The sequence below is a fragment of the Taudactylus pleione genome, unplaced genomic scaffold (assembly GCF_031769625.1).
Source record: "Taudactylus pleione unplaced genomic scaffold, aTauple2 ptg000262l, whole genome shotgun sequence".
Taxonomy (NCBI): Eukaryota; Metazoa; Chordata; class Amphibia; order Anura; family Myobatrachidae; genus Taudactylus; species Taudactylus pleione.
In genome coordinates, this window is record NW_028284664.1 from 5,250,904 (window position 1) to 5,275,846 (window position 24,943).

Consider the following 24,943-nt stretch of genomic DNA (forward strand, 5'->3'; position numbering starts at 1 on the left):
ATCTCCAGGTGACGTTATTATCACAGGGCTTCCACCAGTATTTTTTCACTTTTTTTTTTTATGCTAAATCTGGCCAGATCACATTTCCCATTACAATTATGGGAAATGTGATCTGCTTATTAAAAATATGTGATAATTGGGGTTTGGAGTAGAATTTTACGAATTCTTCTCCAATTGCCCTTTAGTAAGTTTATGTGATACTAAAAAAATTGTGAAAAGGGTGTGAAAACACCCATTTTCACATCATTTTAGTAAAAATGTTAATAAATAGGCCCCTATGTCTGCTTAAATGAGACACCCACCACTCACAAGTGTGTTGTGTTGAAGGAGAAGAGTGTTTATAACTCAGATTTGTAGTAACGTGAATACCTCTTATAATGTCTGTTCGCTGTGTTGATCTTGTGCCTCTTCTGCTTTCTGGATGTGTTGGAGCTTTAAACAAGGATGGAAATAAGTCACAGGAAAGATTTTATTATTTCTGTGATATAAAGAAACTCATAACTTCTTATTTCCCAGATCTGGATATTTAAAGGCAAAACAATATATGGAAGAGGAGAACTATGACAAAATAATCAGTGAATGCACAAAGGAAGTAGAAGCTAAAGGCAAATACATGGCTGAAGCCTTACTGCTAAGAGCTACATTCTACCTGCTCATTGGAAACTCCACAGCTGCTAAACCCGACTTGGATCAGGTTGTTAGTATAGAGGACGCCAATGTTAAGGTATGTGGAGGTTAATTTAATAGAGTGAACCTTTTGTGAATGATCTATAAAAATAAAAAAAAAAGGTGTGAAATACATAGTATCCCATAGTCCCTGTGGGGCAATTCAATTATTTTTTGACGGTGATAATTAACGGGCGCCCAATGGAGCAATTCAATTGTTTTGGGCGCCCAAAAGCCGGACTTTTTTCTCACATTTTCTGCTCTCCACCTTAGGACAGAACGTCACACCCAGGTCATAGCTGGTGCTATTGATGTTCTCTATTCTGTAGAAGTCTTATGTAGAGGATGTAACGTTGGATTCTAGCAGACAAACGGTTAGGGCTTCAGAAAACATACTTCTCTGGTTTCAGTGTTGTTTAGCAGACAGTACAGTCACAAAGATCTTGCCAATTAGGCAATTGATACAATACTGCAGAGGTGGAATGAAGCACTCCTTCCCACAGCATCTAATAATTAACCAAATATGTTTTTCTTACAGGGTCACTGTTGAGTGTTTTATGTGGGGTAGTATATCACAGACAGTGTACAGAGCAGACACAAAACACCTTGTATCTGTGTAATTAGACTATCTGGAAGCCAGACAGTCTCTCAGCATGTCATGTGAGTGCAAAGGCTTAAGAAGTACCAAGTGTGTCAAATTGAAATGGGAGCTCAGTGGGGTGTTCCAAGCCTCCCTGCTTCCTATATAATCTCCTATGGTAGTCATGTAAGACTGGAAAATCTGTAACATTATCAAATCACTTATATCAAAGAATTTACAAATATCAAGAATCTTATAGCCTGCCACAGTGATTTATTTTAAAGGAAAAAATAAATTAAACACCTCATATTTTTACATGATTTCTGCTTTAGTGGGTGGTTTGTAAAGTAAAAGTATAACGTAACATCTTTAATTGAAACCTGTTCTGAAGACTTTTGGTTCTTGTTCTGAATACATTTTTGTAATTGTATTTTTTTTACTATTGTTTTTTTCTTAGTTACGTGCAAATGCCCTCATCAAACGAGGGAGTATGTACATGCAGCAACAACAGCCCATGCTGTCCACTCAAGACTTCAACATGGCTGCAGACATAGACCCCCAGAATGCTGATGTCTACCACCACAGGGGACAGGTCAGACACATGTTTGGTGCTGCACATTTCTGCCTGACTGACTAATACTACGTAGGTTGAGATTTAGCTGGAATAAACTAGAGATGTACGGGTTCGGTTCTTCTCTGTTCTTTTCTCCAAATTAGTGCAAGTTCGGATTCTTCTTATTGGCTATCGGCTGTCACGTGTTTTGAATAGCCAATAAGATAAATCCGAACTTGCGCTAATTTGGAGAAAAGAGCAGAGTAGAACCGAACCCGCACATCTCTAGAATAAGTCTTTCCTTTGCAACATACCACTAATATTGGGCATTTTTCACCATTCTGTTAATAGCACCATGATAATGAGGTGAATTAGTCAGCGTATGAGTGAACTGCTTCTCAGACCACTTAATTTGAACACCCATCTGATGCTTATGACAGATTAGTAGTACTGGCCTTTACTTCAGGCTGCGGGGCCTTATTCCGAGGTGCACGCTGACTCCATGCAATGCCGATAATATTCACACAGTTGTCCGGTGTTTGTAGTACTGCACACGTGTGTCGATGGTTACCGCCATGACTTGCAGAACGAATTTGGACACGAGCCCTGGATTTCAATGGACGTTTCTGTGGTTAGACAGACGCAGGCGTGTTGCCGTCACAGGACGCCATGTTCAGAGAAATTGCAAGTGCCATAGGGCTGCTGCAAGCTTCTATGGTACAATTGATGGTGTACAGAGACGGCTTAGTGCCGCTGCCTGTGGGCGTCTCAGTAGGTCATTTATTGGTTGTGGCATTAGTATAACTATGCAGCTGCGGCAAAACATGCAGCCACGTCTGCATGCACCACTGAATCAGCCTCTTAGTGTAAAGCCTGGCTACACAGGCACTGCTGCCCAGCCTTGGATAGAGCACCGTGCAGTTCCCTACTTTAGCTCTTACTCCCCATCCTCACGGTGGACTGAAGACTATATGCAGTTTTGTGTGAATAAATTCTAACTGGAACTGACATGACGCCAGTTGGGACATATAATAGCTATTTTTATTAAAATAAAACACCTGGAGCTTCTCCGAGCTCTGCTCTGACCCACTGGGAAGGTGCACTACTAATATAATATATTTCATACCTAAATAAGAGTAATGGGCGAATACCTTCTTGGTTAAGAATTTGGTCACGGAAATGCTCATAAAATGTTTGGTTTTTGGTACATTAGGACAGGAGGAGTTAAACCACCTTTATGATTCGCTGCCATTTCCAGGCTATTCAGCATATAGTAAGTAAGTATTGCCTGTCACTAAGGCATTAAAGGTAGTATACATATCTACATCATTCCATTTATTTTGAGCTAGGGTAATTCAACTCTCTTGTAAAATGGCATTGATTCGTAATGAAGTTTTATGTATTTACTTCAATACTACAATGTGGGATGCCATATTTATAGCGTTTACCTGTATATTCAGACATGTGTTTTTATCAGGTGGCAATAATTTTTGTCACCTTGGGGCACGACACATCTCTACTGTGCAGAGAACAGTTTTATGTTATGTCCCAGGGCAATAACCATAAGCAGCCCTGATACTGTACAGACACTTCTGAAAAGAACAGGCGGCAGATAGCGTTAATCAGCAATAGTTATAGTACAGATTTCAGGGGGGCATATAAGAGCCATACATTACATCTGATGGTGGAAAACTCTCAAGATGAAAAATATTTTACTTTTTAATGGAAAAATAGCAAATGCAAGAGTTTTAACAGGTAATTGTACAAGTACAAAGGTAAAGCATGGGTTTCCTTTATTTGCAAACCAAGGCGATGGAGCTGCTTAATATGCAATTCTACAATTCCGTCTCTTGTCATTTGCAGCTAAAAATCCTTCTAGACCAAGTGGAGGAAGCCGTCGCAGACTTTGATGAATGTATTAGGTTGCGGCCAGATTCTGCTCTCGCTCAAGCACAGAAATGCTTTGCATTAGTAAGTATTGGCATGGATCTCATTGGAGGGACCGGAACCATACACGGGGCAGTGACCATGCAATGTGCCAAGCATAATGCTTTCAATAAAACAGCTAAAGATCACCTCATTTTTCTGTAAGCAAAAACCTGTTCATGTTCCCTAGTCAAGAGACAGATATTGGCAAAAGCATTAATAATATTGTCACATTGTGGCTCTTAAGAATGTTGAGTTTTTCTGTTCTTCCTTTGTTTTAGTATCGTAAAGCGTATACAGGTAGCAATCCTCTGCAGATCAAATCTGCCATGAAAGGGTTTGAAGATGTCATTAAGAAATTTCCAAAATGTGCAGAAGGCTACGCTCTTTACGCCCAGGTACAACGTCTGATTTATTACTCTCTATAAAGATGTATCTGTTTCTTTTTGTGACAGTTTGCCAGTTCTCTTGGCCCTTTGTCCTTGGAGAATTTCCTGCTATGGATAAAACTATTAGCAGGCTTAAGCAGTTATTTAAGGTTTACCTGTCACTCACGACCAAGACGGCCATTTAGTGTGCCTCAGCCACTAACCGCAAGAATGCTGCCTATCAGTTCACTGGTACCTGGTGACCTCTTGTAGGCATATACCTTGCGCCTCCTTCCTTTGTAATGTATTTAGATCCCAATAAGTTCATCAACTGAATATTGGTTTAGTCCACTAAATGGTGGTGTGTAATGCTAGGTACACACATTGGTCGATATATTGTTTGTGCAGCCGGAGAACGATATAACGTCCTGACCGTCGGCCGTTCTGTACACACGATATATATGTGAACCACGTCGTTCAGATATACTGTCCGCTGCGTTATTTTGTCAGATGTGATGTATTTGAAAGGAATATCACTCGCATCTGCCTGTTTGTGACCAACCCATATGCTGACCGCAGGAACCAATAACAATGACGTTACAACTGGTTCCTGTGGACCGATTGGTAAGTGTGTATGCACAATTGGTTGGTCGGTGATTGATATCTGTAAAAATCAGCTGTGGGGAAAATGTGGTTTTCTATATGCAGATACATTAAGATGACGTCAAGTATTGGGTGCTCTACACAAATTCTACCAGTGTAAGATACTGCATATTTGATGAATGCACACATTTTTACATTTAACACGCACAATACTGTGGAAAAGGGAAACCTGTCTGGAACTGGACGGTTCTCTTCTTCTTTCTCCCCCCCCACCCCTTTTTCTGTAGAACCCACTGTTCTGTACTACTTCTCAGCCATCTGAACGGCAGGTGTTGGTGTCAGGTTATTCAACAGATGTCACACCATCACAGTCTGTGATCGTATGAGATCCGCTGTTTCCTGGGATACTGACATTCGCTTCTACTGTTTTGATTAAATCAAAGGTTTCTCTGCATTATTTTTTTTCTGTTAATAACGAAACCGAAGATTGCAGTGGTGTAATAATTATTGCTAGCTCATGCACAGTATTTTTTCTATATGTGCGTACACCCTCTATTTAGACTGTAGTGTGGTGCAGTGCCGATGACCATTGATTATGTAACACACAGGTGTCTAGTCTCTGCTCTCCAGACCATGTTGGAGTCCAACAGTGACATTCCTACTCCAGGGCTAGTCATCTGGAATTCTAATGAAGGAAATTGAGTCATGATTGGTTGTAGGGAGTATTTATGGGCTTTACATGTGTAACAAGTGACAAATGATGCCGATAAAGTAACCTCTGCTAATGTGGCCCTTACAGGCTCTAACAGATCAACAGCAGTTTTCAAAAGCCGATGAGATGTACGATCAGTGCATAAATCTGGAACCAGATAATGCCACAACATATGTTCATAAAGGGTAAGTGCTTTATGATGTCTGATCGCTATGTCCTCTGATCCCAAAACACCTTCTTTCCTAGTTTGTTATTTTGAACAGTGCTGTACAAATCCAGTCTGGTAAACATGACACTAAATTCTTACATGACTGTACATTTAGAAGATTTTCAGTGAGTTTCGTGTTTTCTAGGTCCAGCTAGATCCTACGTTTTGACATATTTTACAATGAAGTACGTTTAATGAAATTTGTGGCAGATTAAAGACTGTAACTTGTCCTATAGTGTACATTACAATACTGGGAGGGATGCAGGTACATTAGCTGAATCTAGAAGTCCAGGGAGCTCTGATCAAAGACAAAAAAAAATCTTTCAATTCCTTTTGTGCTTCTCTTCATTCATCTGATGAAATGCTAAAATATTTTTAGAATGTTCTCTGTGGCTGAGGTCTGTAATGGGTGGACAGTATATTGCTGAGTGCTGTGGTTGGGCAAATGGAACACTCTAATGCTATATATTTCGGTGCATGCAGAGCACTGAGAATTGGTTAAAATTTGACATTTGGAGGGATGATACTTTTCGCCTTTGTAAAAAGCACTTTTCTTCTTCAGGGTCCATAGGGCTCCACAGGGAGACAATGGGGTGTAGGTGGGACCTGAAGGACCGCACACCAATAGCAAAGCTTTTCAATTACCAGGATGCTCCGGTCCTCCCCCAATACCCCGCCCACAGCCTGAGGGCAACTCAGTTTCGTTGGTGTCCGGCAGGAGCTGGGTCACCATTTTTAAGAGTTTGGCTGCTTCAAGCAGCCCAAGCTTATATTTTCATTCACTTCATTTTTATTTCTACCAAAAAGGGTAAGCGGCACCAGACTGTCCTCCGGACGTCTGTGCTGCCACCCCATCACCCCTTCATGGCGCCATGACTCCAAGCCTGTGCTAAGTACTCCCGTCGGGGCTCTGAGGGGGACTAGCTAGCAAGCTCCTCGGACCTCCAGACTGCAGCCCGGAATCCAGGGGACAGGTAAGGAGGAACCCCATTCGTAGGGACTCGCATAATAGTGCTGTCTTGCCTCCAGTCTCCAGAGAGAGACCGGAGGTGCTGATGTTGACACTGGGGAGGCAGCCCACCACTCCAATGCACCTGTAATTATGGCGCAGAGGCATAATTACAGGGGACCTAGTGGTCAACGTCAGCCAGGGGATAAAGGCGCTCTCCTTGCAGCCCCTCCCCCAGCTCAGGGAGCCGTTCCAATGTGATCCTGGTATTCCCTGGGCTGCTCCTCCTTCACCCTCCGCCCCCTCAGACACACGGCAGCCATTTTAGGCAAGCAGGTAATCGCTGGGTCCAGGCTCCCTGTATATCTCTCCCAAGGGCCAGGTTATACAGCGCTATTTCCTACCAACCACTGTGGTCTGTGTAGTTGATATTAGTGCCCATTGCAGAAAATGGGATTTATTCTTCCTGATTTGTATGTGACTTGTGCTAGCGCTAACTTCTCCTTTTCTATACTGTCCGTTATAACTATCCCTTTCTTCTACTGTACCCTGTCATATTAGGGTGTAGAAGGTCATTGTACCTCATATTTGTGAGGGCTATCATCTACACATCACTGTGTTGCACATTACTTGTCAGATCCAACGCGATTGCACGCTCCCTGGTATGTAGCGCTTTTGCAACTAACTTGTGCCTTATAAAATGCTGTCACTCCTGGGGGTCTACCAGCAGTTCAGTTGCACACTATATTGTGCTACCTTTTTATACATATATTGCACTGTTGCACATTACTTTGTGCCAAATATAGCGTTGTTGCATACTACATGCTGTCATTTGTAACACTGTTGCATACTACATCGTGCCATATATAGCGCTGTTTCATATGATATTGGGTTATATATATCACACTACATTGTGCCATATTTCACATACTGCAACGTGTTTACTGAATTGTATCATTACTATGGCGGGCAGAGGAAAGAATAATAAACAGCCTCAGGATCCTGCCCCTATTCTGTTGTCCTGTAAAGCCTGCTCAGTGGGTTTGGCCCCAGGGGACTTTATTCAGGACGGGCTTTGCACTAATTGCTACACAGCCCCTGGTCCCTCAGCCATAGTGTCTCTCCCTCAGGACCCTCTCTGGGCTTCCTTTTCACAAATGCTGGCAAAAATTTCGGAATAGAGAACGATCCCCGTAATGGCTCCCCTGTGGGATGGCCACAGCAGTTACTCCCTGCAAATCCTTTGCCTCCCCCATGGGTACACATGCTGTCTACCTCAGTACAGAGTTTGGCTACTACTTCTACAGCTTTGCAGCAACTGCTACACAAGGAAAAGCCTTTACCTACCAAACCCTCTAAACAGGCTCGGTTTTCCTCCCAGTCCACTCAGTTATCTGATTCTGACATATCCTCTTGGGAGGTGGAAGATGCAGACCTCTCTCACTCTGACTCCATCTCCAGAGAAGAGGAGCCACCCTCTAAGCTAGATATATCTGCTCTTGTTTGTACTGTAAAATCCATTTTACAAATTGAATAGGGTGACCCCTGCTTCTAAGAAAAAGAATGCACTTTTTAAATAACAAAAGGTAGTTTTACCAGAGTTCCCTCAATCAGACCAGCTATCTGATCACATGAGTGAAGCATGGATCATGGCTGGTAAAAGGTTTCAAATCCCAAAACGATTCAGTTCCTTTTACTCTCTTCCTGCTATTGATTGCACTAAATGGGAAGTTCCCCCAGTGGTGGATTCTCATGTAACTCGTTTAGTTAAAAATACCACGCTACCCATTCACACTGCTACTTTCTCGAAGGAGACTACAGATAGACGTATAGAAGCTTGTCATTCATACATCTATTTTACTCTCTTACAGGAGCTATTGCTTGTCCTTCTAGGACTATGGTCTGGGTGGCGAAAGCCATTGAGTGTTGGGCAGAAGCCCTAGAAGAAACACTTCCCTCTGATACTTCACGGGAACAACTCTCAATTAGGGAGATGGCGTTCCTGCCCTCTACATATAATACAAAGCCTCGGACGTCGTCCTTTCACCCTCAAGGAAAAGCCAAAGGTCAGTCTCTTCCACGGCACCAGACGTCAGCCAAAGTCTCCAAGCCTAGGGCCAAACTGGCCTGGGCTACTAGACGTCCCCTTGCCAAGTCTACGGACAAGCCTGCAGCCTGATGGGGCGGGCCTCTCCCTGGGCGCTCCCAGGGTGGGAAGCCGACGTTCAATTCGCCCGGGTTTGGCATCAGACCACGTCGGATGCCTGGGTAAGAGAAGTGGTCTCCCACAGATGCGACCCCCCCCCCCCCCCAACAGTTCTTTTGCACAGGACCTCCATCGGACTCATCCAAGGTCCTGCTACTCCACAAAGCCGTTCAATCCTTACTAAATTCAGGAGTGATAATTTGGGTCCCTCCTCACAACTGACAAGGGCTATTATTCTACTCTTTTCTTAGTTCTGAAGCCCAATGGGTCTCATCGGCCTATCCTCAATCACAGATCTCTGAACAAGTTTTATTAGGGTGCTCAAGTTTCGTATGGAAACTCTCCGTTCTATTGTCCTAGCTATGGAGCCTGGAGATTTTATGGTTTCCCTGGACATTCAGGACGCTTACCTACATGTGCCTATAGCGCCTTCTTATCAACAATATCTCCGGTTTGCTATACTACAGCAACATTACCAATTTCAGGCTCTACTGTTTGGCCTCTCAACGGCCCCTCAGGTTTTTACCAAGATCATGGCAGCCACACTTCATCGTCAAGGGATAAGACTGATCCCATACGGGATGCAGTCAGGAAAAAGGCAGTCGAAATGCCGACCGCCGGCTTCCCGACTTGCTAATCCTGGCAGAGGTCTAATGACAGGCGTCGAAATCCTGACTCCTATCATTTTACTTATACCGGGAGCCCGACGCCCGGCATACCGAATGAAGGTAAGGCCGCGGCGGAGAGGGTTAGGCTAGTGTCTCCCGGGAGGGTTAGGGCTAGGCACCCCCCCCTCCAGGAAGCTTAGGTTTAGGCTGTGGGGAAGGGGGGGGGGTCAGGTTTAGGTACTTACAGGGGGGTTTAGGGTTGGGCACTTAGGGGGAAGGTTAGGGTTAGGCACCCCTAAGGGAAGGATGGGGGGTGGGGGTAAGGTTAGTTATAGTTAAAATACTTACCTGTCGGGATCTTCAGTTGCCGGTCTTCCGGCGTCGGATTTGAACAGCCCGATCACTCCCATACTTGGACAATCTTTTGCTGTTGGCAAGCTCCCCAGAGACTCAACTCCATCTGCAGGTAACTATTACCTTTCTACACATGCACGGTTGGCTGATCAACTGGAAGAAGTCTTCCTTGACACCCTCTCAAAGGATGGTACATTTGTGAGCCCTCCTGGACTCTGGAGTTCAGAGAATCTTCCTGACGACAGACATGATTTCAGTGATACAGTACAGACTACGCAGACTGCTTCCCAGTCGCAGAGTGTCGATTCACTCTGCAATGCAGACTTTGGGATCAGTGGTATCCACCTTTGACATGGTGGAGTTCGCTCAGTTTCACTCCACGCCTCTGCAACACCTGATCCTTTCCAGGTGGAATGGACTACCTCATCTGCTCAGATCCCAGACGAAGAGCCTCCCCCAGAGGTTCGCCTGTCCCAAGCCTCGTGGCTTCAGGCTCCCCATTTGAACCAGGGTCGTCCAGTTTGGATCCCGGATTGGGCTCTCCTCACCACGGACGCAAGCCTCCAAGAGTGGGGCGCAGTAACCGACCAACACTCCTTCCAGGGCCGAAGGTCCCTAATCTAGGCAATGTTGCCAATCAACATCCTGGAACTTCAAGCCATATACAGAGCTCTCACTCTGGCTCAGAATATTCAGAAAAACAGGCCAGTAAAAGTACAGTCCGACAACGCCACGGCTGTTGCCTACCTCAATCATCAAGGGGGCGCTCAGTCAATCAGCAATGATGGAGGTGTCCCGCATTCTCAGATGGGCCGAACGCAATCTCCCAGTCATCTTTGCAGGGTTCATCCCGGAGATTCTCAATTGGGAAGCGGATTTTCTCAGCCATCACAACGTGCATGCAGGAGAATGGTCTCTACATCCAGAAGTCTTTCAGCTTCTGGTGGACAAATGGGGTCTTCCAGAAGTGGATCTCATGGCCTCAAGACACAACAACAAACTTAGAGTTTACGAAGAAAGAACAAAGGATCCCGACGCAGCCTTCATATAGACATGGCAGGTGACATGGACTTTCCTGTTGGTATATCTCTTCCTTACTTCCTCGAGTGCTTTGGAAATTCAGGCAGGAAGGAGGTACAGTCCTTTTAATAGCTCCGGCTTGGCCCAGACGTCATTGGTACTCTGATCTTCTAAGACTCTCCATAGATGTTCCTCTGCTCTTCCTCTACGAGTAGAACTGTTGTCTCAGGGTCCCTGTCTACATCCGGACCTAGCCCGTCTGTCTTTAACGGCTTGGCTCTTGAGACTTCCCTCCTAACGGCTAAGGGATTTTCCAGCTCTGTGGTCCAGACCATGCTCAGAGCACGTAAACCGGCCTCACACAGGGTTTACCAAAGAATTTGGCATTCATATTTTCAATGATGTGCTACTTGAAACTATGACCCTCGGGTCTTTAGAGTTTCTTGAATTCTTTCCTTTCTTCAGGCTGGACTGGATCTAGGCCTCCGCCTAGCATCTCTCAAAGTGCAAGTTTCTGCTTTGTCTATCTGGTTTCAATGCATGATTGCCTCAATGCAAGATGTCCACACCTGCATGCAAGGTGGTCTACGGATACAACCTCCCTTTGTCACTCCTGTGGCTCCATGGGATTTGTCAGTGGTGCTCAAAGCACTTCAGGAACCTCCATTTCAACCTCTGGAATTGGTGGATATCAAATGGCTCACTACGAAGACTTATCAGATTTAGGGGCGCTTTCATGCTGCTCCCCCTTTTTGCTATTTAATCAGGATAGGGCTGTTCTTCGAACTCGCCCAGGCTTCCTTCCTAAGGTAGTTTCTCACTTCCACCTGAATACAGAAATTATAGTTCAGGTCTTTTATTCACCAGACCTCTTGACAGGTGAGGCTTCTTCGGATGTGGTACGTGCTCTAAAGATCTATGTGGACCGTACTGCTTCCATCAGGAAGTAGTACTCCCTCTTTGTCCTATATGAATTCCACAAGAAGGGACTCTGACCAGATGGATTCGCATGACTATCTCACAGACTTACACGCAAACAGGCCTTCCTTTGCCGACTACAGTCTCTAATCATTCTACTCGCTCTGTGTCCCCCTCGTGGGCAGCCCGGCGTGGCGCCTCAGCTGAACTGCAATGCAAGACGTCCACCTGGTCTTCTGTCCACACCTTTCTTAGGTTTTATACCTTTGATTAATTTGCCTCTCAGGTTGCTTCCTTCGGGCGTAGGGTTCTCCCATCGGTGCAGGAGCGTTCCCGCACTTAAACAACTGTTTGGGGACGTCCCTATGTCTCCATGTGAAGCCCTATGGACCCTGAAGAAGAAAATGAGTTATGGTAAGACTTAACCTTTGTTAACTTTCTTCAAAGGGTCCACAGGGCACCCACCCTGACGCACCTGGCTTCTATGGGTTTCTTCTATTGGTCACTTGTTTCCTTCTCTGTGTGAGAGTGTGATTCTTCAGTGTACCAGTCTTCCTCTCTCCTATCCTGCTCCTGCCTGGGGCTTGTTAACAAAACTGAGTTGCCCTCAGGCTGTGGGCAGGGTATAGGGGGAAGGACCGGAGCATCCTGGGATTGAAAAGCTTTGCTGTTGGTGTCTGGTCCTCTAGGTCCCACCTACACCCCAGTGTCTCCCTGTGGACAAAATGGACTTCGAAGAAAGAGTTAACAACAATAAGTTTTACCATAACACTCATTTTTACAATTAAAGAGCCAAGATCATTAGAGCATGCCACAATATCTAGGACTATATATCATACAAAGCTTCCAGGTAGCTTACATGCATAGAACATTAAATAATTTTGGGTGGCCCTTAGCAGCTGGTGCAGTTGCATTGAGCACTCCCCTCAATATTCTTCCTATGCAAAAATGTCCATAATCTTTTATGCATGAAATGATCACACAGAACAAAAGGAACTTTGACAGATACCACTCTTTTTTTTGTTTTGTCTTGTGTATGAGGAGAAAGCTTTTACACTTTCACTAATACCATTTTATACACATGCAATCTACAGGAGAGAGCTCTTATCTACAAAATTGGGACACAAGTAATCAAATTTAGCATTTTATCGTTTATTGCATGTAATACAATTTTCTGTTGACTTTCATACAGTTTACTTCAACTGCAGTGGAAGCAAGATCTCGATAAAGGCTTAGAGCTCATCAGTAAGGCCATTGAAATAGATAACAAATGTGACTTTGCCTACGAGACAATGGGGACAATAGAAGTTCAGAGGTGAGATGCAGCAATTTGAATTTTGTTGTCCGTTTTAGTCATAACTGTGATTGCAACATGATTTCTTTTTCTGTTCCAGGGGAAATTTGGACAAAGCCATTGACATGTTCAATAAAGCCATTAATCTGGCTAAATCTGAAATGGAAATGGCGCATCTCTACTCACTATGTGACGCCGCTTACGCTCAGACAGAAGTTGCCAGGAAATATGGCTTGAAGCCACCAACACTGTAAATGGACTCCCAGCTCATGAGCAGATGTGATAGCTGAGAAGTATTGTCCTTTTAAGACAAGTACTTTCTCGAGGAGAGTAGTGCATCCAAAAAAAAGGGGGAATGGCGGACCCTGTTTTTCTGCTTTTGGTGTTGTCATTCATCCCTTCTCTTAGATGTTTTTGGTATTGTGGGCGTGAGTGTCTGGGATTATTTGCCACATTTCCCTTTGTGATGTCAAAGGGCAATAGAGGTGCCGCGGCATGAGAACAGAAGAACATAGTTTGCCATGCAAATAAAACTGCTGAATTGTGTATTTCTGTTTTTGTCAAGGAATGGGTGGTCATTTTGTGAGTAGTTTTTTCTTTTATTTTTTTAAATATTTTTTTTTATATTTTTTACATTTTCATTTTTGTTTTCCCTGTTGATTTGCATTACTATGCATCCTATTCTCTTGTACATAACTGATCACAAATGGTTGATTTATTCCTTTTCAGTAGTGAAAAGTAACTTATTTTTTAAGTTACCAGCTTTGAAGATAGGCAGACACTCGGCATGCACTACTTTAACCTCCCCTTCTGATTTATAAGAAGTCTTATTTCTAGGTTTTAATTAACACTGTGCTTTATTTTGTGTTGGAGATACCACCACCCCCAACAACCTTAACAGCGCAAAATCGTGCTGCATAACGCTACCTGAGCTGACGTGGTTTTCAGTGTCTGAGACAAAATATATATAATATATGCGCCATTTAATTGTCTGCAGAAAGGAATATTGTTCTCTCTTTCACTTTTATTTAAAGTAACACCAGGTAACACAGTTTATGTAACAGTTGGTAAAACTGAGTGTAAATTTCGTTACATTAATAGAATTAAGCTTTTCAATTATGTGCAAAAGTTTTTTTTTCTTCAACTTTTGTGGGAATTTCTTTTCCTAGAAATTACAATTTAAAAGCTGTAATCTTTATATTCTTGGCCAGGGATGTTTCTTGTCAGTCGTATGCTGAGCCAGAACCAGGTACGGTTGCAATGATTGCAAGTTTTAGCAGGTCAGTTCCAAAGTTCCTCCAAATGTTGCAAGGCAGCTGTCCGGCATGTTAGAAAACACTTATAAACGTGAGGTTTCAAGAGACTATTGTTTCCCCACAACTATATAAAAATGCATGTTCTCCGTGACAATACAATATTGAGATGTACGGTTTTCTTTAGTTCCCACAGCCTTTTATTCAGATGTTTAGAATCCTTTTTTTCTGTGAAATAACGTAGTAGTATGTTCTAAATACAGCCATAATTGTCATCCTATGACAGCCACCTGTTGGTGGTTGTTTCTTGTTTGGGGCTTTCATGTCATTTGGGCTAAAATGACATAACATTTCTCTTTCATTTTATTGTGTTCCTTTTAAATGATTAAACATTTTGCAAATCATTGTTGATTTTTGTCTTATGGCGGAAATAAAGCATATATTAAAGCTGTTTTAACATATCTGCTGGAGTACTTTATCTGCAGATCCATTTTTGAAGACCGTTACATCTTAGAAAAGGTAGCCCCTAAGTGCAGAGTGATGCATGTAAATGCTAATTTTCCAATTAAGAGCAGAAAAAATGTATAATGATTTGCAAACCCACTTAACACATTGAAGCTAAAAAGTAGACCCCCTCCATTAATTTCCATACATTTTATCATTATCTTGTGTACTACATTAGCTTGGATTATTTGTGCTTATATTAGAGATAATTGAATTTATACAATATGTTGCAACTGTTGTTTTTGAGGTGTAGGTGTCCTTTCCACTTTGAGTTATAACCATCATCTTAAATTGGTGGTTTGGTTGATAAACTTTATTATAGCAGCAGTTGCTTGTCAGAAACAGCAGCTGTAGCTTACAATATGTGACCGGAAACTGCATGTTTATTACAGCAATGGTCAATATAGCATGTTTCCATCTGACAGACGAAAACTCGGCTGATTTCTTCATATAACTAACGGAAAAAATCCTTGTGAAAGCCTATACACCTGTTAGCACTGCTCTAGGCTTCCTGGCTCCAGAGGCGAGACAACATCCAGGCTGCTCCAAATATGACAACATTTTCCATATCTTTTTAGATATATTGCCCATTGTAACTAAACTTTGTGTTTTTTGATATAGATGTTTAATAATAATTTTATTAATTAATTTTATATTTAATTTTAAATTGTTCAGCTGCTGGAAAGCCACAGGAGGTGAGCTGCAGCACTAAGCTCCATAGACTGTGATCTATTCTGATTTCCAGGACGCCAGCTCCACACCATGTCTTCCAGCTGACTCCTATGTCTAGAGCAACGGCTATCCCTGGTATATACAGAAATAATCCATATCAATAAAACAACTTGGCTTGCACTAATAATCTTGACCTAAAATGATGAGCCGTGACACAAACCATCTACATTTTTCTTACACTGAGGTCATTCATTCCTGTCTATTTCCACCCATTGTTGCAGAAGTTTGCACTTTTATTTCTGTAGCTAATGTTATGTACTTTACTTTTGTTGAGACAGTCGTAAAAGAAAAGTCAGTCAAAAATGCACCTTTTGATTTATTTTGAAGCTGCTCTGTGTTGTAAAACAGTTCTAGGAGACACCACAATTTGTTACACAATAACACCTCACGCACCATGGGTGTGGTATAAAAGATCAACAGTGTCTAAATAGTCTATAGGTCGACATAGACTTAGACAAGGTCATGAGATTAACACTTTTTTATCTTTTGGTATTTTAATCCTAACCCTAATGGTCCCCTTCTGCAGCCTAACCCTCCGCCAAGTCCCTAAACCGAAAAACTGTGGAAAAAACAGGTGTTTACCTTTTCTGACTCAACCTTTTTTGCGTTGACCTTTTAACTGTCGACCATCTGGTGTCGACCTATTGACTGTATCTAGACACTGTAGATCAGGGGTCTTCAAACTTGGCCCTCCAGATGCTGTGGAACTACACATCCCAGCATGCACGGCACATAGTTTTAGCATGCTGTTATATCAAAAAGGTGGCAGTGCATGCTGGGATGTGTAGTTCCACAGCAGCTGGAGGGCCAAGTTTGAAGACCCCTGCTGTAGATCTTTCATACGGATACCGCTATTCATATTATCACTGCACACCTTTAAATGACCACTAAACTTAAAATACAAGTGGATTTATGTGAAAGAGCTGCTGACTTTTACAGATACACATTTATATTCTTCAGGAGCTAGAGGTAAATGAAGGTACTCAATTTAGTGCAAAATAGTTTTGTTTATTTCTGGCTTTGGACTAGGGACCCCCAAAAAATTATATGATCGATGTATGACCTACCCAAAAAAAGCGTTTGAATCCTGAATAATTGAGGGCTTTAATTTAAGGGTAGTTCTAATAAACAATGTTCAAACATTGGAGATCCACTAATTACTAATTTTCATGAGATATCATACAATAGATCAATCATTATTGAAAATTTTTTTTTTAGTATGTAATGTCACTCTTTGCAGAAACTGCGGTGTTCAATCCCAGTAGATAATTATAATGCAAACCGGTTACAACAGGTAGTGTGTTAATCTCTTCATTCTCATAAATATAAATGTTTGCCAATAATCAACCTAGTAAAAAGGTATAATAATGAATATAAAAGTAAAAACTTTTCTCAACCAATATTCCCCTGAGCCGTAGGACACACACCCCCATTTAAAACATTTTAATACTCACTCTAGAGGCTCCAGTCAGAAACACTATTCCGTTTACAACCTATAAAGTTGTGATCAAGGAGTGAGGACATTTGAATGTGAATGCTGGTGCAGACTGCACAATGGCTGCTTAGGCTGTCAAACCTGACACTCTAGGGCAGAGGTCCCCAAATGCGGTCCTCAAGGCTCTCCCCACCAGTTCAGGTTTTAGAGAGATCCATGGTTGAGCACAGGTGACTTTAATTAGTACCTCAGTCAATTTGATTTAACCAAATGTTCTCAACCATGGATATCTCTAAAACCTTAACTGTTGGGGAGCCTTGAGATCCGCATTTGGAAGCCTCTACTCTAGCTTCAACAGTAGAACAGTCTTTACATCTTCTATATAAAAAGGGCTTTTGACAAATGTTTTCTATTGTTTTTAAAAACACTTAGCTCAGGTTAAAATGGTTGCATAGAGCGCATGGGTGAATTTTGTAGCGTGTTTTATTTGCATGGTTTATATCACTTAAATGTTAGTGCCATTCAGTTCTCATACTTGTAAACCGGTCACAGCATGAGCTGAATTCTGCTGCATTCCAGGTCAGACTGTGTGACTGCTATATGAAGGTGCACTAATGCTGTCTGCATTTTCTTTCTTCTTTTGTAAATCATCATATATAACACAAGTCCATACAAAATAAATATTACAATATAAATTATTTGTGATCCTTGGTTGAGATATTTCACCTCCACCACAGTGTCTCTGTTGTGCTAGTCTATTACTGCTGGTGACTATAATAGTACATTGAACAAGAAGTTTTAACCCCAACATACAGATGTGTCATAATGCATCTCGCCTCAATATGCCATGAGGTGCGAGTGAGCTGCGCCGAGTGCTGTAGTGTCTTTTGCTCGAATGTGCATCTTAATCACAACATGGTGCGTGTGTGTGTGTGTATGTGTATATATATATATATATATATATATATATATATGCAGACAGTGATACGCAGAATGGAAGCACCTGCTTTACTTATAAGCTGATTTAACAACTTCCATTTCTTCAGGGTCCATAGGGCTCTACAGGGAGACAATGAGGTGTAGGTGGGACCTTGGAGGACCGGACACCAAGAGAAAACTTTTCAATCCCAGGATGCTCTGGTCCTTCCTCCTATACCCCGCCCACAGCCTGAGGGCAACTCTGTTTCGTTGGTGTCCAGCAGGAGCTGGGTCACCATTTTTAACAGTGGGGCTGCATGAAGCAGCCCAAGCTTATTTTTATGATTTATTTTTTATTTCTAGTGTTTTAAACTGAGCAGCAGCAGCACAAAACTGTCCCTTGGATGTCTGCGCTGCTGCTCCATCACCCCTCTGAGGCACCGTGACACCGAGCCCCAGCTAGGTACTCCCGGCAGGGCTCTTAGGAGGAGGGGGGGGGGGATTAGCTAGCAAGCTACCCGGACCTCAGACTGCTAGACTGCAGCCCGGAATCCAGGGGACAGGTAAAGTGGACCTTTGCAGTCAAGCCTCCGGTCTCAGGAGACGGACGACTCCACTAGGCCACCGGGGCATTAATATACTAGCGCAGAGACTTATTTAGCGGCCAGGGGACCCGGTCGTTAACTTTGACATGCGCTTTCCCTGCAGCACCTTCTCCAGCTCAGGGCGCCATGCACTGCGGTCTAGCCTTTCCCAGAGCTGCTCCTCCCTCACCCTCCGCCCACTCAGATGCGCGGCAGCCATTTTCTGCTTCTCAGGTCTACAGGAACGCTGGGACCAGTCTCCCTGTATACCTCTCCCATGGACCAGGTTATACAGCGCTATATCCTACCAGCCACTGCGGTCTGTGTAGTTGAGTGCCAATTGCAGATATATAGTGTTTTTTCTGTGTTTGTATGTGACTAGTGCTGATCTCTACTTTCTATACTGTCAGCGTATACCTTTCCCTTTATTCTAATTTACCCTGACATACTAAGGTATAGGGGGGTTCATTGTACCTCACATCGGGCAGTCACATACTATATAGCGCAGTTGCACACTACACTGCCATATTACACATACTGCAGGGCCGATGCTGCTGCTCCTACTCTGGTGTCTTGTAAGTCCTGCTCAGCGGGCTTAGCCCCAGAGGACCTTATTCCGGATTGGTCTTTGTACAAATTGTTGCACAGACCTGGGCCCCTCATGACCCACCCTAGGCTGCATTTTCTCAGGTACTCACAAAGATTGCGGACCACTTAGAAGTCCACGTGGTAGCCCCTTCTGTGGGATGGCTACAGCGGGTACTCCCTGCAAATCCTTTTCTACTTCAGGGTCCATAGGGGTCCACAGGGTTGACCTTGGGGTATAGCTGGATCTGGATCCACGGGCACCACGCAGTTAAAGCTTTCACTGCTCTCAGGATGCACTTGGGTCCGTCCTCTATACCCCGCCCCTGAGCCACAGGCACCTCCGTTTTAGTTGGTGCCCGGCTGGAATCGGGTCACCCTGTCCTAGTGGGGCTGCAGGAGCAGCCCCATAGCTTTATTTTAAAAGAGAAATTTTTTATTTTTCTTCTTTTTTTTTTACACTATCAGAGCGGCAGCATCAGACTGTCCTTTAGGACGTCCACGCTGCCGCTCCCCACTGGCGCCGCGACGCCAGTACAGATCTGGGGATCGCGGCGGGACCCCAGAGTCTGTACTAGCCGGGCTCTGGGGACTACCTGCGACTGCTGTCGGATTGCCGGGGATCAGGTAAGCCGCGGGTCGCCGCGTGCGGCTGCCTGCGGATACTTTCTATGCAGTCAGAAGCCTCCGGTCTCTGGGGACAGACCGGAGGCGCTAGCAGCGGCGGCGGGCTCCCCCTCTATAGAGGAATACCCTGCATGTCTGCTAGACCACCAGGGTGATGGGCTGGAAGCTGGACCGGCAACCCAGGGGTTAAATGCTAGCCAGGGGAGGCAGCCTTCCCTTTCTAGCGGCTCCTCCCCTCAGCTCAGCGCGCCTTTCAACACGCAGTCTGGCGTCGCTGAGCTGCTCTTATCTCTGCCACTCCGAGGTCTCCGGCGGCCATCTTTACTGGCAGGCATCGCAGACTCCCAGGCGGTATCAAGTGGACCGGTCCCCCTGTGTACCTCTCCCCTGCTAAAGGACAGTGTACACAGCGCTATAGCCCTCCCAGACACTGAATCTGGGCGGTTGATTGTAGCGGAAGGTGCAGTGAGTATAACTTTTCTGCATTGTATGTGACTATTGCTAGTGCTGCCTGTCTGTGACTTATTTCTACTTACTGTCAGCTTATACCTATCCCTCTCCTACGGCCCGGCAGGTGTGTGGGGGAAGGGCTTTTTTCTGATACCCTCACTTATATAAATCACGTATTTGTGGGGTCAGTCACATACTGTTGTGTGCTACACAGTACCATATCTGGGCTGTTTGTGTTGCATACTGGTGAGTGCGCGGGTGTTAACACTGTAATTCCTCTGGTGATACGTATTTTTTGTGTATTTACGGTATCATGTCTGATGAGACTGAGCACTCCGTGGCTCCTGTGTTGTTTTCCTGCAGACGCTGTGCTGCAGGAATTGATGGGGAGGATTTATCTCAGGATGGTCTGTGTGGGCGGTGCCAGCTGGTACCGGGCCCCTCTAAACCCCGTGTATCACAGGACCCTCCTTGGACGATGTTTTCATAGGTGCTGGCATCCATTGCGGACCGGTTATTGGTCCCATCAACGGTCCCTTCTAGGGACCGTTGCCCCAGCCCACCATCCTCCGTTCCCCGGGTATTCCGCAAATATTGCAGTCTCCCCCCGGGGCCCAGACTGTGGGTCCTTATTCGGGACTGCCTGTGTATGTCCAGTCTCCTCCTGTGACGCAGCAGTCTGTGGTGCCTTTTCAGAGTTTTCCTCAGACGGCTCCTCCACCTTGGGTGGATGTTCTCTCCAGCTCTGTACAGAGTCTGGCGGCCTCATCCTCGGCGTTTCAGTCGATGTTGCAAAGTGATGTGCCACCAAGGGCGTCCAAACGTCCTGTCGTGAGTTCACTGGCTGCGCAGTTGTCGGACTCGGAAGTGTCCTCAGATGATGGAGAGATCCATGAGGACTCTGATGCCATGGGGCAGGAGGTGGAGGCTAAGTCCTCCATTAATGTTCCAGCATTAGTTAGGGCGGTGCGGGCTATCCTCCATATAGAGGATGATGCACCGGCTCCTAGGTCGAAGTTCCCTAATTTTAAAAAAGCCAAGGTAACTTCGAATGTGTTTCCCCTGTCTGATCAATTAAAGGATCATATGGCGGCGGCCTGGCAATTACCCAGTAAGAGGTTCCTTCCTCAGAAGAGGTTGGCGTCAAATTATCCTTTTCCTGAAGCTCATTGCAGGAAATGTGGGAATCCACCACTGGCGGAGTCTCCCGTCACCCACTTGATCAAAAGCGCAACGCTGCCATTGCCGTCTATCTCCTCTTTAAAGGATCCCACGGACAGGAAGGTGGAGACTTGTTTGAAGTCCATTTACTCTTTCCGGGGCAGTGGCTCGTCCGTCCATGGCTATCTCCTGGGTGGCTAAAGCCATTGAGAACTGGGCCAATGCCTTGGAGGATACCTTTACTGACGATGCTCCGGATATCCAGAGAGTGTTAGTGGGACAGATGAGGGATGCGGCTTCCTATATTGGGGAAGCGTCTTTGGATGCCAGCCTGCTAACTTCTAGGGTTTTGGCTGCAGCTGTGTCTGCTCGGCGGTCCCTGTGGCTGAGATCCTGGAGGGCTGATGCAGACTCTAAAAAGGGTCTGGAGGCCTTGCCTTTTAATGGAGAATTGCTATTTGGTCCAGATTTGGACAAAATAGTTGATACCTTGGCTCAGTTCAAGTCGGCTTTCCTCCCTTCGGCCTCTGCGCCAGCTAAAGTGAGGAGCTCTGCTTTTCAGTCCTTTTCGGGTTCAGGGTAAGGCCAAGGGTCAGTCCTTCCCGAGACATTCGGCGACCAAGGCCGCACCCAAGCACAAGAAGCAGGCATGGAGTGCTCGGCGCCCTTCTTCCAAGCAGGAGGATAAACCTGCTGCCTGATGATGCTGCCCGACTTCGCCAATTCGCCCAGTGTTGGCACAATACCACCACGGATGCCTGGGTTTGAGAAATAGTCTCTCAGGGGTACGCCCTGTCTTTTCGGTTCAGGCCGCCCCACCTGTTTTTCTGCACGAGTCTTTATCTGGACAAGACCAAAGCTGTCCAGATTCAGGTAGCTATAGAATCCTTGCTACAAGCAGGGGTCATTGTTCCCGTTCCGCAGTCTCAGCGCGGGACGGGGTACTATTCTACTGTTTCTGGTGCAGAAACCCAATGGTTCTCATCGCCCTATCCTGAATTTGAAGTCTCTGAACACATACCTCGGAGTTCCCAAGTTCAGGATGGAAACGTTACGTTCCATCATTCTGGCGATGGAACCCGGGGATTACATGGTCTCCCTCGATATCCAGGACGCCTATCTCCATGTGCCCATAGCACCGGCACATCAGCGGTATCTGAGGTTTGCTATCCTGAACCATCACTACCAGTTTCGGGCGTTGCCTTTCGGCCTTTCCATGGCTCCGAGGATGTTCACCAAGGTGATGGCAGTTATGGCTGCCCACCTTCGGGGTCAGGGTATACGGCTGCTGGCCTTTTCTGGACGATCTTCTGCTGGCAAGCTCCCTGGAGGTGCTTCTTCGACATCTCCACCTGACCATTGCTTGTCTTCAAGCACACGGGTGGTTGATAAATTGGAAGAAGTCATCTCTGATCCCATCACAACGGGTGGTCCATCTGGGAGCACTTCTGGATTCTTGTCAACAAAGGATTTTCTTGACTCCGGAAAAGGTGTCTTCCCTACAACTGAGGATACACAGTTGCCTGAGCAGTGGCAGGGTGTCGGTCCATTCGGCAATGAGAGTCCTGGGGTCCATGGTGTCGGCATTCGACATGGTGGAGTTTGCCCAGTTCCATTCCAGGCCCCTGCAGGGGCAGATTCTTTTGGAGTGGAACGGGTTATCTCACCGGATCCGTTCGCAGATGCTGGTCTTGTCCCCGGATGTGCGCCAGTCTCTGGCGTGGTGGCTTCAGTCAGCTCATCTCATCCAGGGTTGCCCCTTGTGGGTCCCGGACTGGGTTCTGCTTATGACAGATACCAGTCTACGGGGTTGGGGGGCAGTGACCGGCTCGTTGTCTCTTCGGGGCCGTTGGTCAGCGGAGGAAGCCGTCCTTCCCATAAACATTCTTGAGCTGCGGGCAGTATACCGTGCTCTACTGTCGTCAGGCACCGGTCTTCACGGAAGAGCAGTTCAGGTGCAATCGGACAATGCTACCACAGTGGCGTACATAAATCACCAGGGAGGGACTCGCAGTCGAGCTGCGTTGGAGGTGTCTCAGATCCTGGCTTGTGGACGGAGTGCCACCTTCCGGCAATCTCGGCAGTCTTCATCCCGAGAGTCCTCAATTGGGAGGCGGACTTCCTCAGCTGTCACGACGTGCATCCCGGGGAATGGTCGCTTCACCCAGAGGTGTTTCAACTTCTCGTGGACAAATGGGGACTGCCGGAGTTGGACCTGATGGCCTCCCGTCACAACTGCAAGTTGCCCGTGTACGGCTCAAGGACAAGAGATGCAGGTGCAAGCCTAGTGGACACGCTGTCTGTGAAATGGACGTTTCACCTAGCGTACCTGTTCCCTCCGATCTCCCTGCTACCTCGGGTACTCAGAAAAATCAAACAGGACGGGGGCACGTTTCTGCTGGTGGCTCCAGCGTGGCTCAGACGTCCTTGGTACTCTGATCTCAGGAGCTTGTCCGTAGACGCTCTGTTCGTTCTGCCTCAGCGTCGGGACCTGCTGTCTCAGGGGCCCTGCCTTTACCCGGATCTGGGTCGGCTGACTTTGACGGCGTGGCTCTTGAGACAGCCGTCTTAAGGTCCCGGGGTTTTTCTAACACTCTCAGTACCATGCTGAGGGCGCGTAAGCCTGCCTCTGCATGGATTTACCACAGAATGTGGCACACTTACTTTCAGTGGTGTGAGTCCTGAAACTTTGATCCTCAGGTGTTCAGAGTTTCTAGGATTTTGGCATTTCTGCAGTCAGGTCTTGACCTGGGCTTACGTCTTGCTTCCCTGAAGGTTCATGTATCGGCTCTGTCTGTATGGTTCCAACGTCGGATCGCTACACTGCCTGATGTTCACACCTTTTACCAAGGTGTTCTTAGAATTCAACCTCCCTTTGTGCCTCCAGTGGCTCCATGGGACTTGGCGGTGGTTCTTCGGGTCCTGTAGGGACCTCCCTTTGAGCCTCTTGAGTCCGTTGACCTCAAGTGGTTAACACAGAAAACTGTGTTTCTCCTAACAATTGCTTCGGCCCGGAGGGTATCCAAGTTGGGGGCACTTTCCTGTAATCCCCCTTTCCTAATTTTTCACCAGGAGAGGGCTGTGCTTCGTACTCGTCCTGAGTTTTTGCCTAAAGTAGTCTCTAAGTTCCACATCAATCAGGAACTTGTGGTTCCAGCTTTTCAATCTCCTGATCTTACAGCTGGCGAGGCTTCGTTGGACGTAGTCCGTGCTCTCAGAGTTTATGTTGATCGGACGGCTTCTGTAAGAAAGTCTGATTCCTTGTTTGTCCTCTTTGGTTTTCATAAGAGGGGTCTGTGGGTACTTCTTGGGCTGCTAAACGTGGTGCCTCCGCTGTTCAGCTGTGCAAGGCAGCCACTTGGTCTTCAATTCAGACATTTTTGAGGTTTTATGCGTTTGACACCTTTGCCTCTCAGGATGCATCCTTCGGGCGCAGGATTCTCCTTTCTGCTCAGGAGCATCCCCGCCCTTAGTTGAACTGCTTTGGGACATCCCCAAGGTCAACCCTGTGGACCCCCTATGGACCCTGAAGTAGAAAACAAGAGATATATGGTAAGAACTTACCTTTGTTATCTCTGTTTCTACGAAGTCCATAGGGTCCACAGGGCGCCCGCCCTGACGCACCTGGCTTCAAATGGACTGTGTGGCTGGTCACCGGTTTTCCGTCTCCCATTTCTGTGAGTATGGTTTCTTGTGTGTTCCAGTCTTCCTTCTCTGTTTAGTCTCCTC

The 24,943-nt window shown here is 45.6% G+C and overlaps 1 protein-coding gene across 1 annotated transcript in view; it reads left to right on the forward strand.

Moving 5' to 3' along the window:
* TOMM70 (translocase of outer mitochondrial membrane 70) overlaps positions 1-14,622 on the forward strand; it is a 33,119-nt gene extending 18,497 nt beyond the window's left edge. Inside the window, exons 6-12 of the mRNA XM_088481067.1 lie at positions 517-724; positions 1,704-1,838; positions 3,663-3,770; positions 4,007-4,123; positions 5,496-5,593; positions 12,864-12,986; positions 13,066-14,622. Of these exons, the coding sequence (XP_088337193.1) occupies positions 517-724; positions 1,704-1,838; positions 3,663-3,770; positions 4,007-4,123; positions 5,496-5,593; positions 12,864-12,986; positions 13,066-13,219 (943 nt within the window). The 3' untranslated portion in view covers positions 13,220-14,622. The remainder of the gene's footprint in view (positions 1-516; positions 725-1,703; positions 1,839-3,662; positions 3,771-4,006; positions 4,124-5,495; positions 5,594-12,863; positions 12,987-13,065) is intronic.
* The last annotated feature ends 10,321 nt before the right edge of the window (positions 14,623-24,943 follow it).